Genomic DNA, 18185 nt, shown 5'->3' with positions numbered 1-18185 from the left:
AAGCATTTCGTGCAGGTGTACTTTGCACACACTCACAAGCATCCTGTAGGTTGAGGTAGGCTATGTACCACATCCTGTTTCAACAAAAGGAAGTGCAGCATTGCTTCAGTTAGAAATCATGTCTTATTTTTGTTTTTAAAAGAAATGCTTCCTCTGGGTCAGATAATCCAGCGCCATGGTTTTAAATCCCAAAATTAAACTAATGATATACAGATCTATTTTACTGCATAGCCCATCTTTGTTTTTCCTCTATCTTCTTCGGCATCTTGCCTACATGATTTTAAAGTTTCAACCAGTTTGTTTAGCTACAGTGCAATGTATTTATTAAGCATTTCTCTAAAATTACCACATTTATTGTCTAGGTTTAATATTAAGGTTTTATCATGAATATTAAGTTTTGCATCTCAGAACAACATGACGGTGTTTAGTTCCTGAATAAATCAACCGTTAAATGATTCAGTTCAATCGCAAAGACTCACTTATTAACAGCGACTTGCTGCCACCTACTAGCTGTTTTAATTTCAAATTTAAAGCATCTTTTCATTTTTGAAATAATTTCAAATAACAGTTTTCAACGTTTCATGTCTAAAGTATCAAAACATTATGCAGTATGAATAATGAATAATGAAATGAAGTAACACTTCATTTGTAACAGCAGGTTAAATCATTCCACGGCTCTTCTGGGCTTCATTAAACAATTAGTAAATACATCTAATTGGTACCTTACACTGTAAAAAGTTTTCACCAGTTTCAACTTAAAAACGTAAGTTTAGCAGCTGCCTTAAGATTTTAAGTTAAATCAACTTAAGTAATTTAAACTAACAAGTTATATCAACTCATTTTTATTGAAATAAGTTAAAATGACTTGTAGTTTTAAGCTGATTTAACTTAAAAACTTAAAAAGGCAGCTGCTGAACTTCTTGAAAGGTTTTTAAGTTAAATCTAGTGAAAACTTTTTACAGTGTAGACGCAACATCTGCAAAGATTAATTTTGTTGATACTGATTCAATTTGTTTGGTAAAAGCCTAAATGTATTATTATTATAATTGACTGATTGATTAAGTGTAAGAATTTCACTCCAAAGATGATACACATTTTTTTTTTTTTTTAAAGGCTTTATAAAGGTAAAAATCAGTTTAAACTTATTGGAAAAGATTAACTTCTATACACTATCACACTATCTGAAAGAGTAAGTAACAGGTCTAAACTATTTGTTCTGACCAACTAAGGAAAAAAAATTTGTGATTAAATCTAATGATCGATTAGCTCTTATCACATCAAACCATGCAAATTATCATCACTGTTATAATTGGTTCTCAAATTGTGAATGTTTACAACATCAGCATTGCATGATTATGTGCATGTAATGTGTATCAGCATTACTTGTAGATTTCAATTTCTGTAAAGTCTAATCTCTAGTTGTCAATTCGAATTTCATATAAATACATTATTTTAGCCCAAAAAGCAAATTATTCTTCCTTACAACCAGTTCTCTTTAAAATGCAAAATTTGTGTAATCCCACATAGTGCAAATAGCCTGCCTTGTTGGCAGAGGCAATTTACGCAATTTACACTAACTTCACCCACCAATGTGTGATTGGATTAGTCAATACTACAAAAATGGATCTTAATTATCAGCTCTGGTGGTGCAGAGGATAACTTTTTTTGATGCGACCGATGCGGGTTCGAATCCCCCTTCTGGTGAACTTTTTTATCCCTTTTCAAATCTCATATCATATCATATCAGAAAGGCATTTATAAAAAAAAAAAAAAATGAAGGACAAAATTGAAAGGTTGAAAATAAAGTTAGGGTTAGGGTATGTGTAGGGAGGGCTTATTGTTCCAATAAGGCAGTACCATTTAATAAATTGAATTAAAACTAATTTACACTCAGTACGTAATTACTGCATACTGTTTTAATGTACTACAATACTGAGGTGCGACTTCTTGCAATAAGAATTATAAATATTAGAAAATTCTAGTCACTTGTATTTCATAAACCCAATTACAATCCACCATCAAAATGATACATTTTATTATTCCAGCCACTGTGAGAAAAGGCTATAAATGATCTGCCACTTGCAGCATCATCATATGCGATATAGCAATATAGCCATACTAGCTTTTTTTATGTTTACACACGTGATGCAATGAAGCAGCGGCATGCTCAATTTTCCAGTGAAAACCTACCGGCACCACTCAAATTAGAAAACATTAGTCTAAGCTTACTGTTGTGAATCGGGCTAAATAAGGAGATCAAAAGTTCTGGGGATTTGCTTGTAATAAAATTATGACTATCTAGTGCAAGGCTTTTAACATTTCATCTCCTAAGCTCTGGAGCTAACTTCCCTTTGTGCTCTCTACACTCCAAACTGAACTCAAAACTAACTAATTTTACAATATGGTTTTGTTAACTGATTTTCTGCCTAATTTTTCAGTTCCATGCTTGCTTTCATTACTTTAGTACATTAGATGGTCTCTGAATGCTTTACTTGTTTGATCATGTGACTGTATATTAGTATCGTGTTCATGTTTCTATCAACATTATGTAAAGCACCCTTGGGTTTTGAATGGCACTATATAAATAAAACATTATTATTATCATATTACTATATCTTGATGAGCGGTATGAGAGGAAAGGAGTGATTTAGATTGTCTCAAGATACAACTAAAACCTGAAATTGAGACACACATACAGGGTAAGCGTATATATAACTGCATATTCTGGTCCATGGAATTCTTAGTTTATATACTGATGCTGGTGGGGAGAGTAGAAGGCAACATCAGCCTCATAAACTGCAGTTGTATAAAAGTAGTGTCAAGCTGTGATTGGCCAGAGCTAATAGTTATGCATGAATGTCATTATTCTTCCTGGTTCAACCTATGCTGACAGTTTCATTTCTGATGAATTAAACACACTCATCTGCATCTTGAAAGGTCTGAGGGTGAGTACATTTTCAGCTATATTTTGGGTGAACCATTTCTTTAAATTTATTTTATTTCTACCCAGAAATAAAAGGAAATCTTAGAAATGCACATAGAAAAAACAAACAGCCTTTTTTTATTCTCAGTATTTTCTCATTTACCTAACAGACCTGAATTCTTTACCTTTGACTTTGTAGGACAAAATGCTTTTTTCTTGACCTTGAAATCTGTACCAATTCTTTTGGTGGTCTAAAGTTCAGGATGAGATAACAATTATAATTTATTGCAAAATTAATTTTAAAAACAAAAGAAGAAAAAAAGAAAACCAAAATGTTACTTACTGTAAATAATTAATTGATTGATTGATTTTCCAGAGTTGTATTAACTATGGTGTGTCTGTAATAAAACAATTAAATAAATGTATGTATTATATAAATGACAAAATGTTTGTTGTCAGTCATGTTTCTTCAGCTTTTGAAAAAGCTACTTGATAAACTTAGACATAATTATTCTGGCAACCACATGTGCAAGAATCCCAACATTATAACTGGAAAAATATTTATGAATATTAAATATAAATGGTGTTTCATTTCTAATATAAAAAGGTGGTATGTTAACAGCAAAATACATACAGTTTGAATCTAGTAAAAGCCTGAGATCCTTCTCGAAATTTCTGAATTTTCATAAGTTTGTTCATTATTTGTTATTCTTTGTTTCTTTCTTTCTTTCTTGTCAAGATTTTTGGTTCTTTCTGGGACCTTAACATGCTCAAAAACTCATGGCTCACACATTTGAATCTGTGGCCATTAGAGCTAGGCAGAGACTGGTACACAGGCGTGGCTGAGAGCCTCTACAGTTCCCTCAGCAATCCAGTGGTCCATATCTCATGCATTTTTGCACATATACATATCAAACACGGCACTCGTATAGATCTCATCGAGCCAAACAACTTTCACACTGCATATCATAGGCTCTTCCCAACAGGAAGTCAGTTATTCTGGGTTTTGTCTAAAACACATGCTGTGGAATTTGATATACTCCTCCTAGGTTTTTCAGCCGATTGGCATCAAACTTGGTCAACATGATCAACATTGGGGATAGGTCCATAAAGTCCATAATCCAAACACTTTAAAATGTTTTACATATGGACAGTCATTCTAAGGAAACACTATCCACTGGGAATAATTTTCCTGATCAACCAAGATGGCGTTTGCTTTAATGAGCCATCGCTGCTTGCAGCTACATTTCTTCTTCTTCAAAATGAATCACATGTTTGAGTTCCTAAACATGCTTGATAACTCCTGAAACTTTGAACACGCACCAGAAAAGGTGATAATGTACACCTGATATAAGTTTTAGAAGTGGGTGTGGCAAAATGGCTTAATAGCGCCACATACTCACTTTCATTTAAGTGCCTCTCTCACTACGTTTCACACACATGAATGAAAATCTGTACACACCATTACCTAAAAAGGCAGGAAGTTAGTTATTTTTCATTTTCTCAGCAACTTTTGTGCCATTTTTGCCCTTTTCAGTTCCTTCTAGAGATTTAATCAGATCAACACCAAATTTGTTCAGTCAGTTTTTGTTGAAGGGCATGTCCATGGCAACAAATTTCAATTGTTTGCCATGAAAAAGGAAGTTGTTATAACTCAGGCATACAATGTCTGATCTGCCCCAAACTTCACATGTTTGCGAAGACCCCTGACCTAAAGAGACCTTCATGCCCATATTCAGTTATAGTCATAGCACCACCTGCTGGCAACAGGAAGTTACATGTTTTATGCTGTAACAAACTCCTCCTAGAGATTTAATGACATCAACGTTATATTTGTTGTAACTCAGCCATATAATATCCGATCTGCTACAAACTAAACAGATTTCATTAAGAATCCTGTCCTGAACTCAGTTATTATCACAGTGCCACCTGCTGGCACAGGAAATATTATTAACTTAATTAACTTAAACATGCAATGTGCCTCAAACTCAATCAAACATACCATGTTCAATCTGCACCAAACTTCACTACATCCCAATATTCAGTTAGTGATAGCACCTCCAGCTGGCAGCAAGAAGTTTGGCACGTACACATGACTTTGATATATTAGTCCTATATTAACAATTCTAAAAGCATATTGCACACTTTTTGCAGTTTTCCTAAAGCCACCAGGTGCAGTGAGCCTGTGTTTACTGGCATTCGCATTCTTATATTTACTGGCATTTGTATAATAGATGTGATACACTATAAATTCAGTCTAACATACTGACATAGTTTCTTTTTTTCTTTTCTTTTTTTTTCAGCACCACCACAATCACTCTGTTTGGGTAAAACCTAAAGAGCACAATTTATAAGAGACATCAAAAAGCAAGGACATTATCAAGGGCATATTCTTCGAACTTTTTGTTTTTTTCTTTCTCACATTCAGCGAAATGTCCAGTTCAGGTTTCTCATCTCCATATCAAAGTGATGAAGATAGTGATAGTTCTCAGAAAGGTTCTCATGAAAGGTTAGTATTTTTATTATTATTATTATTTATTTATTTTATTTTTATTTTTGCTTAAGATAAAATCGCAGTAGTAAGATGTTCATTTATTTTTAAATATGCTTTTAGAAGCTTGGCTTATTTCTAGCTATATGAAATTTTCATTCATATATATATATAAGATCAGGCAACTGCCATATCAGATTATAATAGTATATTTGTAATAGTAGTAATTAAAATAGAAGTGTCACGCTTACGTGCTGGAATAAACGCACAACGAAGAAGGTAATTGTAATCCTTCTTTTTTTTTTTTTTATAAATCCACAAGTATTGATAAATGAAACATCCATACACATAGGGTAATGAAATACAATAGCTGACAAATGGGAGAGGGGAGGAACTAACAAGGAACAAACAGGTGAACTTAATAAGAGAATCAAGGGGAGAAGAAACTAGGTAGATGGAGCCAATGGAGGGAGGAGCCATGGTGGAGGAAGGGCTGAAGACTCCAGGGGGTAACCGCTAGAAGGCCATGGTGGAGCCGAAGAGGAAGGAGAAGCCTGACAGAGCCAGAGGAACATAGTGAAGAGTGGAGTCTGATGGAGCTGGTTGGCTGACCATGGTGGAGAGGGATTTAGAAGCTATGGTGGAGCCACTGGGTCGATGGGCCAAGGCAGAGTTCGATCTTGGAGGTTGGAGGCATGACAGTCTGTGATTTCAGGAATGGTGTATGTGGCCCACACACACCAAAAGGCAACACCCATTACAGGGAGTTCCACGGACAGGGTCTTAGGTGGTCTACCAGACTGGTTTTAGCTGGTCAGCAGGTTTTGGCCACTTTCTCAGCCTGGCTAGGTTGGTCTTAGCTGGTCAGGCTAGGAGAACAGCTAAAACCAGCTCCTTCCAGCTTAAACCAGCCAACAAGCCTAGGCTGGTTTTATCAGTTTTTCTCAGCAGGGACACAAAATAAATAAAGTAAGAAACACTGACCAAAACAAACCAACAAAAAATTATGAGGTAAATAACTCTGCCAATACGCTTTCACTTTTTAAGGTTGGCTATTCTGTCACGTGCTGGAATGAAGACAGACAATGCACAACAAAAAAGGTAATCTTATTTTTTTTTTTAAATATATTCACAAACATAGGGTAACCAAATACAATAGCCGACAAACGCCAGAACAGAGAGGGGAACTTAATGTGACAAACAGATGAACTGAATGAGGCAATTAGGTGGAGAAGAAATTAGTTCAAAGAACAATCTAAAGCCCAAAACACACTGCACGATTTTTGGCTGTCCGAGACGAAAGACTGCAGGGCTCTAGACTCATTCTACCCACTGGGCGCTTTTTTTAAAGGATTAATCAATGCATGATGATATTATCAGCATATAAGTATAAGGTAATGAAAGTGAGTAACATTCAACCTGTTCTTTTTCATGAGTAGTTTTATTTATGATTTGAATTTTGTGAGTCTGTCTTATAAGTCAGGCTTCGAATGCTTTTACTTTTGCTTTTGAATTCGCAATCTTGTCCTGTTTTACAAAAAAATAACAAAATTAAAAATTACATCTATACACCCATCACTATTTAAGACCAAAGCAAAATATGGATGCATTTCATTAAAGCACAACAACAATAAAACATTAGGCTACAATAACATACTAGCTTATACAACGTTTATTATTCAAAACGAATCAGATGAGGCATTGCATTCACCACATGCTGTATTCTAATACCAACTAATGAACTACAGAACTTTAGCAAACAAATTAAATAAAATAAAAAATTAAAAGAAAGCCTCTATAAAGTGACATGAGGTAAACAGCAAAGATAACACGCTTTACAAAAATGAAACCGAAAAGTAAATCTACGGCCTGTCGGTGACAGTGCTTGCATGTTGGCTAAACATCTGATGCATATGGTACACTTAACTGGAAACACTTCAAGAATTTCAAAGTCGTCATCTGATTAGTTGAATTTGATCAGATTTCCGGGAGATGTGAGTGTTGCATTTATTTTCAGTCGCAGGCTGATTTACTCTGTGTTTTTCTAAGAGGTGCTAATGCAGACCCCATTGTTGTTATACGCTTTTGTAATTTTTGTGAACAAATTACTGACTTACTGCTTTGTTCTCCCCTTCTTCTTTGACTTTCAATGCTGGTTATTTCAATGACTGACTTGTTGCACGCTGGTCTGTTGTTGTGGGGACATTTCCACGCCCTGAACGTGACGCTGAATGAAACTAAATGTAAATGGTTGTTTAATATGTCGGTCAAATGGCCTTAAGGGCAGGCCTTGGCCAGTGAAAGCTGCCATGGATTCCAGACCTTCAGTCCTCAGTCTACCCAAGACTAGTGTATTAGAGAAATAAAGAAGAAGAGCTGCTGTAGCGTCAAGTTTTCACCACTTTGAAGAAACTGTTTTTTCTCAGCCCCATGCCCAAACGTCTTTGTTTGGAAACAGTGGTTGCAATTTATTGTTTAACTTTGTTCCTAAGCAGTATAACCCCAATTTGGTCCTGTGAGCTGCACATTTTACTGAGGACAGCTTCCACAATATGAGGGAGTACAGTTTTGCCAAAAAAGACAGAGCAGTTCCCACTTTTTCTGTAGTAGTCAATAATTAAGTAATCAACCAAAACAACTCAACAATTTTATTCGCTTTCTCTACTGTACACAGAAACAGCACAATTGAGTTATTCATTCTAGACACCGCCAATGCACACTTCATACCCAACGACATTGCCGACCACTAACCTAAACTCCTCCACGCTCCCCGCAGACTCCACCTTTTCTCTGTGGTGCCACGCGACTGAGTCACCATCCTTCCTAGTACAAAGACGGGTTTTGGCACAAACTATGAAGAAAAAAAAACAGCGGGTGACAAAAAACATACAATCACCACACTGCTCACTCAACAAACGCCCACACATAGAGACTTCTCTCTAACACTTTACAATATAGTTATATTTGTTAACATGAACTATATTAGTTAACATAAACAATAATTATGTGTAACTTATTAATGGTAATTAATATTAAGTTCTAAATGTATTAGTACAATATTAAAATTTAATTAAAAGTTTAATCTTAACATTATTTGATGTACTGCATTAACATGAACATAAATATACTGGTCATACTTGGTATTACAGTCATCATCTGTCAAGTGAGTTTTCTGATAGATTTATTTTTTTGGTGGCCCCTGAGCTTGATAAATTTATGAAACTAAGCATGTTTCCAGATATCCAAAATCAGTGTGCAGATTAGTATGTTCGGTATCTTAGCATCATGTTGAAAACGTTTGGTGTGAATTGAATGATTTTTGAAAGAGTGGTATGCATTAATTCACAGCCTGAATAAAAAAAAAAAAATCCACATTTAAACCAAAAAAGCCAACTTCCTGTTGGTTGTAGCTAATGGCTGTAAATGTATGTACCAAGTTAGTGTCTGTAGCTTAAACTATAGAGTGCCTACTCCATGTCCATTTATGAGCTTTGCCATTGTCTAACTAATACTGATGTTTGTGCCAATTTTCATTAAATTCTAAGCATATTACCTGCCTCAAAAACACATGAAACGAATATTAAAGTTTGACATATTGCTATGGCAACAGTATTTAAGATATCCCTAATTCATTCACAGTTTTACATCTACTTTGTTTTGACATTATTCTAATAAAGTCTGACGTACTGCATACTGACCTCATAATGACCTCATCTATGTGATTGGACTCCTTCACCAAGTAAAACAAACTACCTCCTCCCTTGAACAGACTACTGAAGTTCAAAATCAGGCAATGTATGATGAAGTTATAACACACTTTCCGTTTCTCTGTTCTCACTGTAAGTTTGTTGCCTTGCCACAGGCAACCCATTCAAGATATTAAAAGTCCCTTAGCAATTTTGCATCTTCAACATCTTGAGATCATGTTAAAAACGTTTGGTGGTGATTGGATGAAAAACCTAGGAGGAGTATATCAAAATTTCAGTTTCTCAGTTTTTACCTTAAATTTGTTGCCTTGCTAAAGCTAAACCATTCAAGATATCAAAAATCCCTTAGCAATTTTGCATCTTCCACATCTTGAGATCATGTTAAAAAAGTTTGGTGGTGATTGGATGAAAAACCTAGGAGGAGTATATCAACATTTCCCAGTTGTTTTACAGTGTAGTTTTAAGATCTGTCTAATGTGATGTAATGAAAAAGGCTAACTTTCATTGCTCAGTGAGACACAATCTGTGTTTTTTTACATATGTTTGTTTATCTTTGCAGTCAGAAAATGAGTGGAGAGGTTCACAGTCATTTAGACAAAAGCATTCGTCCATACATTGATCTGATTGACACTCTGCGGTCAGTTGGCATTCATAAGGACTTGGCGTTACCGACTATCGTTGTGCTTGGAGACCAGAGTTCTGGAAAAAGCTCTGTGTTGGAAGCACTGTCTGGAGTTGCGTTACCAAGAGGGAGTGGTAAGGACTAATTTAACTCTTCTTTGCTATTGGATATTCATACACATTCAGTGACCACTTAATACACACCTCTCTAACATTGCTCTATTGATTTGTCTTAGATAAGTTGACAAAGCCCAGACTAAAAACATGTGGGGCCCTGGGACTATTTTTCTACCACAGGAATAATTAGCATTAAAAAAAAAACTCCAATACACAAAGATACAATCGGTATGCATGCTAAATATTCTAGACTACAACAGAATTAAAACATAAATGCATTAATGTCAGATAGGAGGTAGAATCTAGCAGGTTTCCAGAAACTGCAACAACAGAACAGCTGGGGTTAGGACATTTTAATAAAGGATAGAAACAAATAATAACAGATAATTGTGAGAATACTGCAAATACTCACTCAGGGTCGACACAATGGCGAATCCAGGGGTAATCCACAAAACAGGCGAGAGTTCCAGGGCAAGCAGCGAAACAGACGAGACGAGAAAAACCAGGCAAAAATAAATACAAAGATTACGCTCGCCATTGTAACGACCCACGCCTGTTTATTGGACTGCTCTGTAACAATGAAAATCAACTGCAGTTCTTGAATCCTGAGTTAACTGTAGAATTGGTACGATTATAATTCAGGCAAAAGCCATGCTCTTCATTACCAAGGTTTTATGGTTTCTATATCAACAACAAAACTCATAATAATAATAATAATAATAATAATAATAACAATAATAACAACAACAACATAATATCTTGCTCACCAAGGGGTGTTACGACTCTAGATAGATTGATTGATTGATTGATTGATTCTGTCGGTTGATTGCTAACTCAACTGTGTTTGCTGTAGGAATTGTGACTAGATGTCCATTAGAGCTGAGGCTGAAGAAGGTACCAGCAATCAAATGGAAGGCTGTTTTAACTTACAGTAAAAAAGCAGATGAATTTTCAAATCTTTTTGCAGGTAAGTAGTGCTGCTTGCAGTGTTTTTTTTTTTTTTGTTTGTTTGTTTTTTTTGGTTTTTCTGGAATGGTTTCCTTTATCAGGATTAAAATTAGTGCATTTACAACTGGATTAAAACCATGTTTTGTGGCAGGTCCTATTAAACCCAGCAAACCAGATAGTGGAAAGGTTGCACAGTCAACTCACAATGAGAAGAAAATTGAATTTGCAGATCCTTCATTAGTTGAAAGACATGTTGCAGCAGGTTAGTAAGACTGAGTAAGAGTTTTCAGTTTTGAGTAAAATATACATTTAATTAGTCTCAAACATTTAGCCTCTTTGCAATGGCTTGTCTTTATTCTCACTGCTTTAAAGGCCTTATTTCCAGTGAACATTAGTTAATAAGCAGTAAAAAAGTTAATTATGGAGTTTGTGCTTTACAGCCCAGAATGATCTGGCAGGAAAAGGGGTCGGAATATGTGATGAGCTCATCACTTTAGAGATCATGTCACCAGATGTGTGTGACCTCACTCTGATTGATCTGCCTGGAATTGCCAGAGTCCCAGTAGAAGGACAACCAGAGGATATTGGAAAACAGGTGGGTCATATAATCTGATCTCGCACACCACATTCATTATCAAACTAGTATAAATACAGGTTTTAAACCATGTTTATGTCTTGTAGATAAAACGTCTGATCTTGAAATATATAAGGAAACTTCAGACTATAAACCTGGTAGTGGTCCCTTGTAACACTGACATTGCAACAACAGAAGCCTTAAAAATGGCTCAAGAAGTAGATCCTGAGGGCAGAAGAACTTTGGGTAATGAAGCAGATGATCTGCACAGCATCTTATATCTCACCAAATTTCCTACAACACATTTGTCAGCTGTACATTTTATAAAACTATTTTTTCATTCTCACAGCCATTTTGACCAAGCCAGACCTCATAGACAAGGGAACCGAGAAGAACATTCTGGATATTGTCCAGAACAAAGTGATTCCTCTACGCAAAGGTTACATCATGGTGAAGTGTAGAGGACAACAGCAGATCAATGATGAAATTCCTATAGAGAAAGCAGCAGAAATGGAGAGAGAATTCTTCCAAACCCATGACTATTTCAGGTTACATCTTAAAAATAATATTATTTATTTATTTTGCATGTATTCATTTAAAATCGTTTTGATGTCTTAAAGCTGTCCTGATAATATAATGAAAAAAAAATGAATTACAAAAATTAAATTAATGAAAATAAAACCTTAAGGAGTAACCTTAAGGCATAATCTTATATTTGTAATCTGTAAATTGATTGATTGATTGATTGATTTCAAAAAGTGCCTTTTTTTCTACAGATGCCTCTTGGAAGAGGATAAAGTGACTACTAAATGTCTTGCCATCAAACTGACTCGGGAACTTGTTGATCATATCAAAGTAAGTGTCACAGAGAGAGTCAGACTGAGACGTGCGGATCCAATTGCAGCATTTATTTAGAAATGTCGACAGGCAGGAGTAATCACCAGAAAACAGGAACAACGTAGGTAATCCGGGAAACAGTTCAATACTCAAGCAATGGTCGCAATGGCAGGAAGCAGGAATCGTCAACGGGGTACACAGTCCAGAGTCATACACAGATAATCCAACACAGAGAGAAACGCTTAGAATAACGACCATATGGAACGATAAGACTTCGCAAGGTGGCTGTGTGTGTGAGTGGCTTAAATGCAGTCAGAGTGATGAGGTGCAGCTGTGAGAACTAATCAGAGCACTGAGAAACAAGGGCCAGGTGAATGCAGTGATTAGTGCAGTGGCTTATGGGGAATGAAGTGTGGTGCAAGAGTTTATGATGACAGGGAAGACCAGATACGTGACAGAGCCCCTCCACAAGGAGCGGCTTCCAGACGCTCTAACCACCTTATACAACCTTGAGGGTGGTGGAGCGGAGGCAGAACAGGGGGAGGGATGGAGGGCCAGGTCCATGTAGGGGTACTGGAACCACGAAATGAGGCGGAGCCGACGGAGGGAGAAGCCATGGTGGAGGAAGGGTTGGCTCCTGCATGGGGCCGACCGACGGAGGTGGAGCCGGTGGAGCCCGAGGCGGAACCGGAGAGTCGATGGTCCTGGGCGACACAGAGGATCCGGAGGGCCACGGCGGAACCCAAGGCTCTGGCGACCCCGGCGGAGATGGAGGTCCGGAGGTACGCAGCGGAGCCGGAGTGACAGAGGATCGAGGCTGTGCCCACGGGAGGGAGGAGGTCCACAGAGCCGGCAGGACGGAGTGACGAGGCGCAGCCGGAGGAGTAGAGTCCAGAGGCGAAGGTGGGGCGACGACTGACCGGGGCAGAGCCGGAGAGACGATGGAGCCCGGAGGAGCTGGTGGGCCGACGGCCGACAACGGAGACGAGGGAGCACAGAGCCGGGGTGGAGCCGCAGGGTCGGAGGGCCGAGGTGGAGTCCAGGACTCTGAGACTGGAGGTGATGGTGAGGGGTGCTTCAGTCTGGACACCGATGGAGACTGGCAGTCCCACAGCAAGTCCTCTGCACCGAAGGTGGGATGTGGGTGAGCAGAGGGACTGTCAGGAGACAGAGGTGGCGGGACTGGAGCAGCAGGGAGGGTGGGTGGGAACAGTCCATGCATGAGCTCCGTGACCAGAACCGGGCAGACAGGAATCTCAGGACGACTGGATGGAACCAGCGGAGTCTCTGGAAGGCTGGGCTGAACCAGCGGAGTCTCTGGAAGGCAGGGCTGAACCAGTGGAGTGTCTGGAAGGCTGGGCGGAACCAGCGGAGTCTCTAGAAGGCAGGGCTGAACCAGCGGAGTGTCTGGAAGGCTGGGCGGAACCAGCGGAGTCTCTGGAAGGCTGGGCGGAACCAGCGGAGTCTCTGGAAGGCAGGGCTGAACCAGCGGAGTCTCTGGAAGGCTGGGCGGAACCAGCGGAGTCTCTGGAAGGCTGGGCTGAACCAGCGGAGTCTCTGGAAGGCTGGGCTGAACCAGCGGAGTCTCTGGAAGGCTGGGCGGAACCAGCGGAGTCTCTGGAAGGCTGGGCGGAACCAGCGGAGGCTCTGGAAGGCTGGGCGGAACCAGCGGAGGCTCTGGAAGGCTGGGCGGAACCAGCGGAGGCTCTGGAAGGCTGGGCGGAACCAGCGGAGGCTCTGGAAGGCTGTCTTGAGGAGTGGGCTCTGGACGTCGCTCTTGTGAAGCGGGCTCTGGACGACGCTCTTGTGAAGCGGGCTCTGGACGACGCTCTTGAGGAGCGGGCTCTGGAGAACTGGACGACCCCAGCGGAGATTCAGGAGGGCTGGGCGTTTCCAGCGGAGACTCTGGAAGAGCAGGCTCTGAGCGAGCGGTCACTGGAGGGCGCTCTGGCGGCGCAGTCACTGGAGGGCGCTCTGGCGGCGGAGACTGTGATTTGACGGTAGCCATCTTAGGTGCAGACTCAGGTTTGGCGGCCATCTTGTGCTGTGGCTCTACCTCACCCACCGTAAATGGAGAACCACACAACAAAAGAGCCAGATCCATGTAATAGTGCAGAGTCCAGTCTGGTTCAAAATTTGGCATGTGGGAAGCCAATGGCTCTGAGAGTCCTCCACGAAAAAAAAATCATTAGGCAAATCTCATCCATAGACGACAGTCCACACATGAAGGGCAGGAAGACACACACGAACATAACCTTGAGATCGGACTGTAAACTCTCAACAGAAACCAGTTTATATAGGGTAGATCACTTTCCGGCAGGATGAACTGAGACTCTATAATTAAACTGTATCTTGCTTGTCTTTGTCAGAGTTCCCTGCCACTTCTTCAGGAGAAGATAAAAGAACAGTTGTGGAGCGTGAAGAATGCACTTAAAAGCTGTGAGGCTGGACCACCAGAAGACCTTAATGGAGCCAAGGAATTCCTCATTGAAGTAAGACCTCAAGACATTAAGTCTTCTTGCTTCTGAGAATTACCATTAGTGTCTAATCTTCTGGAATCCTATAGGAGCAAATACACCAGAACATTATATGAAAACAATATGCATTTTCTGATAAATTTATTTTGTCCAAGAAATATGCCCCTTAAAGCATGGATAAATTCAGAGTTCAGAGAAATATGGTCAAAGTTGGGAAAAAGTCACATCAAAAGAGATATAATTCAGATTGTGAGAAAAGCCAAACCAGTTAAAGCCTTACAATTCTGCCAAAGAAAAGGTCTTAACTGTGATATTATATGTGATATTTATATATACACGTGTGTGTGTGTGTGTGTGTGTGTGTGTGTGTGCGTGCGTGCGTGTGTGTGTGTGAGTGTGTGTGTGTGTGTGTGTGTGTGTGTGTGTGTGTGTGTGTGTGTGTGTGTGTGTGTGTGTGTGTGTGTGTGTTTTACAAGCGTGGCTCATTCTGATTCGTTACATGTCAGTGAACAGCCCCTGAAAATGCTTTCTGTTCAGATAATAACTCTTTTACTGTTCTAACAAGTCCTGTATAATGATAATGTAACTGTCATGGTGTAAGAAAGGTGCAACATAAAGGCAAAATACAATGACAAGTCTTTATTATAATCCACAATAAGCAAATCCACACATGAAGGGCAGGAAGACACACACGAACATAACCTTGAGATCGGACTGTAAACTCTCAACAGAAACCAGTTTATATAGGGTAGATCATGATACACAGACAGGTGAAGGTGATGACTTAGGATCAGAAACTAAATATGGGCACAAGAGACCAACACAAACAGTCCAATGAGGGTGTCACAGTAACATTTTTTTTTTCCCTCACAGACCTTAAATGGATTCAATGAGAAAATCAAGACCCTATCATCAGGAGAACAGAAGAATGGGAAAAGTTTGATTTTGCAGATTCGTGCTGAATTCAGGAAGTGGAATGATTATCTTGACAGTACAAAGGCAGCCTGTGAGTATATTTTCACATTTAAGAAGCACAGAGTTATAATGAAAATGAAAAGGTCAGTTCATCTCACAAGAAAACAATATTGTTTCTAAAAGTTAACTATTCAAAAGCGTTGAGTGAGAATTACAGAGGGAGGGAACTGCCTGGCTTCAGCAACTACATCATTTTTGAGACGATTCTGCAGGACCATGTGGCCAAACTTAAGGATCGAGCCATTGATTTACTCAATGCCGTTAAAGGTATTTGTGTTTAAAGACATTCTGATCAACGTGAAGAGCCTGCATTATAAAACCAAAAAAATTGATCATGCTAGGTTTAGCATATCTGAATTGTGGCTATTTGTATTTCTTCTGAAGATATAATCATAAAGCAATTCACTGACGTGGTGAGTGACTGTTTCCAGAACTATCATGTCCTTCAAAACATCACCAAGGTAAATTATACCCTTCAATTTCTCCTCAAGTATTGCAAAGAGGATTGAGTTTTATTCCAGTTTGATCAAGTTTTTGTTTTTTTCTTTGTACTTCTTTACTTGATTCTGTAGGACAAAATCAATGACATTCAGCTTAACCAACAAGAAAAGGCAGAGCAGAGGATCTCAGAGCAGTTTCAAATGGAAAACAGGATCTTCACTCAAGATCCCATTTTCTTGAAGGTCTTGAGTGGAATAACAAACCAGACCTTTTCAGAAAAGGAGTTACCTGTCTTTGACAAACAATGCAAGTACAGTCAAATGCTGGAGGCATATTATGAGGTAGATCTTCGTTTTCAGTGACAAACATTGCACTGTGTTTGTGGTGTGAGGATATACCATCTCTAATTGTTTTCTTTCAGATTGTGGTGCAGAGACTGGCTGACCAACTGCCCTTGATGATCAGCTTCTACGTGTTAGATGAGACTGCTCGGCTTCTGTCTATTGACATTTTGAAATTATTGGACAAGCAAAATGTGCGCGAGCTCCTGTTTGAGGCCTCTGATGTCAGCAGAAGGCGCAGCGAGCTAAGAGCTCGTCTGACTCGACTGACTTCTGCTAAAGAAGCAATTACCAATTTTTTGAAAGACTAGATATATCTGAAAATAAATCAAATGTATCTGATGTTAATCTTGTAATGTCCATCTATTTCCCATGCTTGCTTTATCATTGCAGGATTGGACAATTTAACCCATAAAACTTTCTTCAGCTTGTTAAGATTTTTTGATTGTTATAATATATGCATATATTAACCTGCATCTTAGGCGCCTATTTGTTTGATTCCAAGTAGTTCACCAAGGCAGCACTTTGTATCCAAGTCACATCTATGGGCTAAAGTAGGGCAGACACCTACATTTAGTTTAGTAAATCATCTGGAAGTATCAGTGCTTTGACTACAGTGTATTTTCTTGTGATCTGTTGAAAATTAAAATCACTTTTTCCCTTATTGATTGAACCGTGTGTGTGTGTGTGTGTGTGTGTGTGTGTGTGTGTGTGTGTGTGTGTGTGTGTGTGTGTGTGTGTGTGTGTGTGTGTGTGTGTTGGAGTTATATTAAAATAATCCTGACATTCCCAAGCTTTACAGCGGAATAGACAAGTGTTTCTCTCCATCAGTCCAAAACAAGTCGATCCATAATAAAAAAAAAGTGTCTCACATGGGACTCAGTAAAGGCCTCATTAAGCAATCAATGGGTTTTGTAAGAAAAATATCCATATTTAAAACGTAGGAATCACATTAATCTAGTTGGCTGCTTTGGGAAGGGGCGTGGCAGCTGTTAGCTGTTCGCCAATTGCAACCCAGTGGGACTACTAACCAATCACAACACATTTGGTTTTTCGGAAGGTAGAACCCAGAACTAATCGAGCCGTTTGTGCCAACCTGGGGAGAAAGCCAATGTAATAATGTAAATTATCTGAAAATCATGCGTTTTTCAAACCACTAAGCATGAGAGCATGTTCTAGTGCACCCCAAAAACAAAATAAAGACTTTATACAAGAGCATAATAGGACCCCTTTAAATGGTAAGCTATTTATTCCCACCAAAATCAGGCTTATGAAATAAATGGTCTTACCAATCAGAACTATGATTTCCTATTATCCCTTCCACAATCAAAGCTCAAGTGACTCACAAGGCCCCATTTTAACAATCTAAGCACATGGACTAAAGCGCATGGCGCAGGTGCATTAAGGATGTGTCTGAATACAATTTTGCTAGTTTAACGATGGGAAATCATGGTTGGCGTACCAGGCACATGGTACAAAATGGGTGTAACTATTCTCTTAAAGGTGCAATTGATATCAGTGTCAATTGAATTCGATGTTGATATTTGAAAGCACCAAAACAAACCTCGCCCATATTTTGATATTTCCACCCCACACATACAGATGTGGCCTTTACGAATGCATTCTTAATTTAATGATTTTTTTTTCCAAGGCAGCCTGCAATTTGCCATGTGTGATCACTAAACTCCCTGCAGGTGCTTTTTCAGATTTTTAAAAAACATTATTGTGCTTCA

At 38.9% G+C, this 18185-nt stretch overlaps 1 protein-coding gene across 1 annotated transcript; it reads left to right on the top strand.

The window, feature by feature from the left end:
• The first annotated feature begins 9685 nt into the window (after nt 1–9685).
• LOC141301948 (interferon-induced GTP-binding protein Mx2-like) lies at nt 9686–17046 on the top strand. Its single transcript, XM_073832150.1, has 13 exons — nt 9686–9877; nt 10713–10798; nt 11021–11069; nt 11248–11402; nt 11489–11627; nt 11731–11929; nt 12158–12236; nt 14588–14710; nt 15569–15701; nt 15794–15937; nt 16055–16131; nt 16243–16452; nt 16533–17046. Exons 1-13 carry the CDS (start codon nt 9688–9690, stop codon nt 16761–16763), a joined length of 1815 nt encoding a protein of 604 aa, XP_073688251.1. The 5' UTR covers nt 9686–9687; the 3' UTR covers nt 16764–17046.
• The last annotated feature ends 1139 nt before the right edge of the window (nt 17047–18185 follow it).

This window comes from Garra rufa, chromosome 25 (genome assembly GCF_049309525.1).
Source record: "Garra rufa chromosome 25, GarRuf1.0, whole genome shotgun sequence".
NCBI lineage: Eukaryota > Metazoa > Chordata > Actinopteri > Cypriniformes > Cyprinidae > Garra > Garra rufa.
The sequence above is the reverse complement of the archived record's forward strand: the minus strand, read 5'-3'. Positions and strand labels throughout refer to the sequence as shown.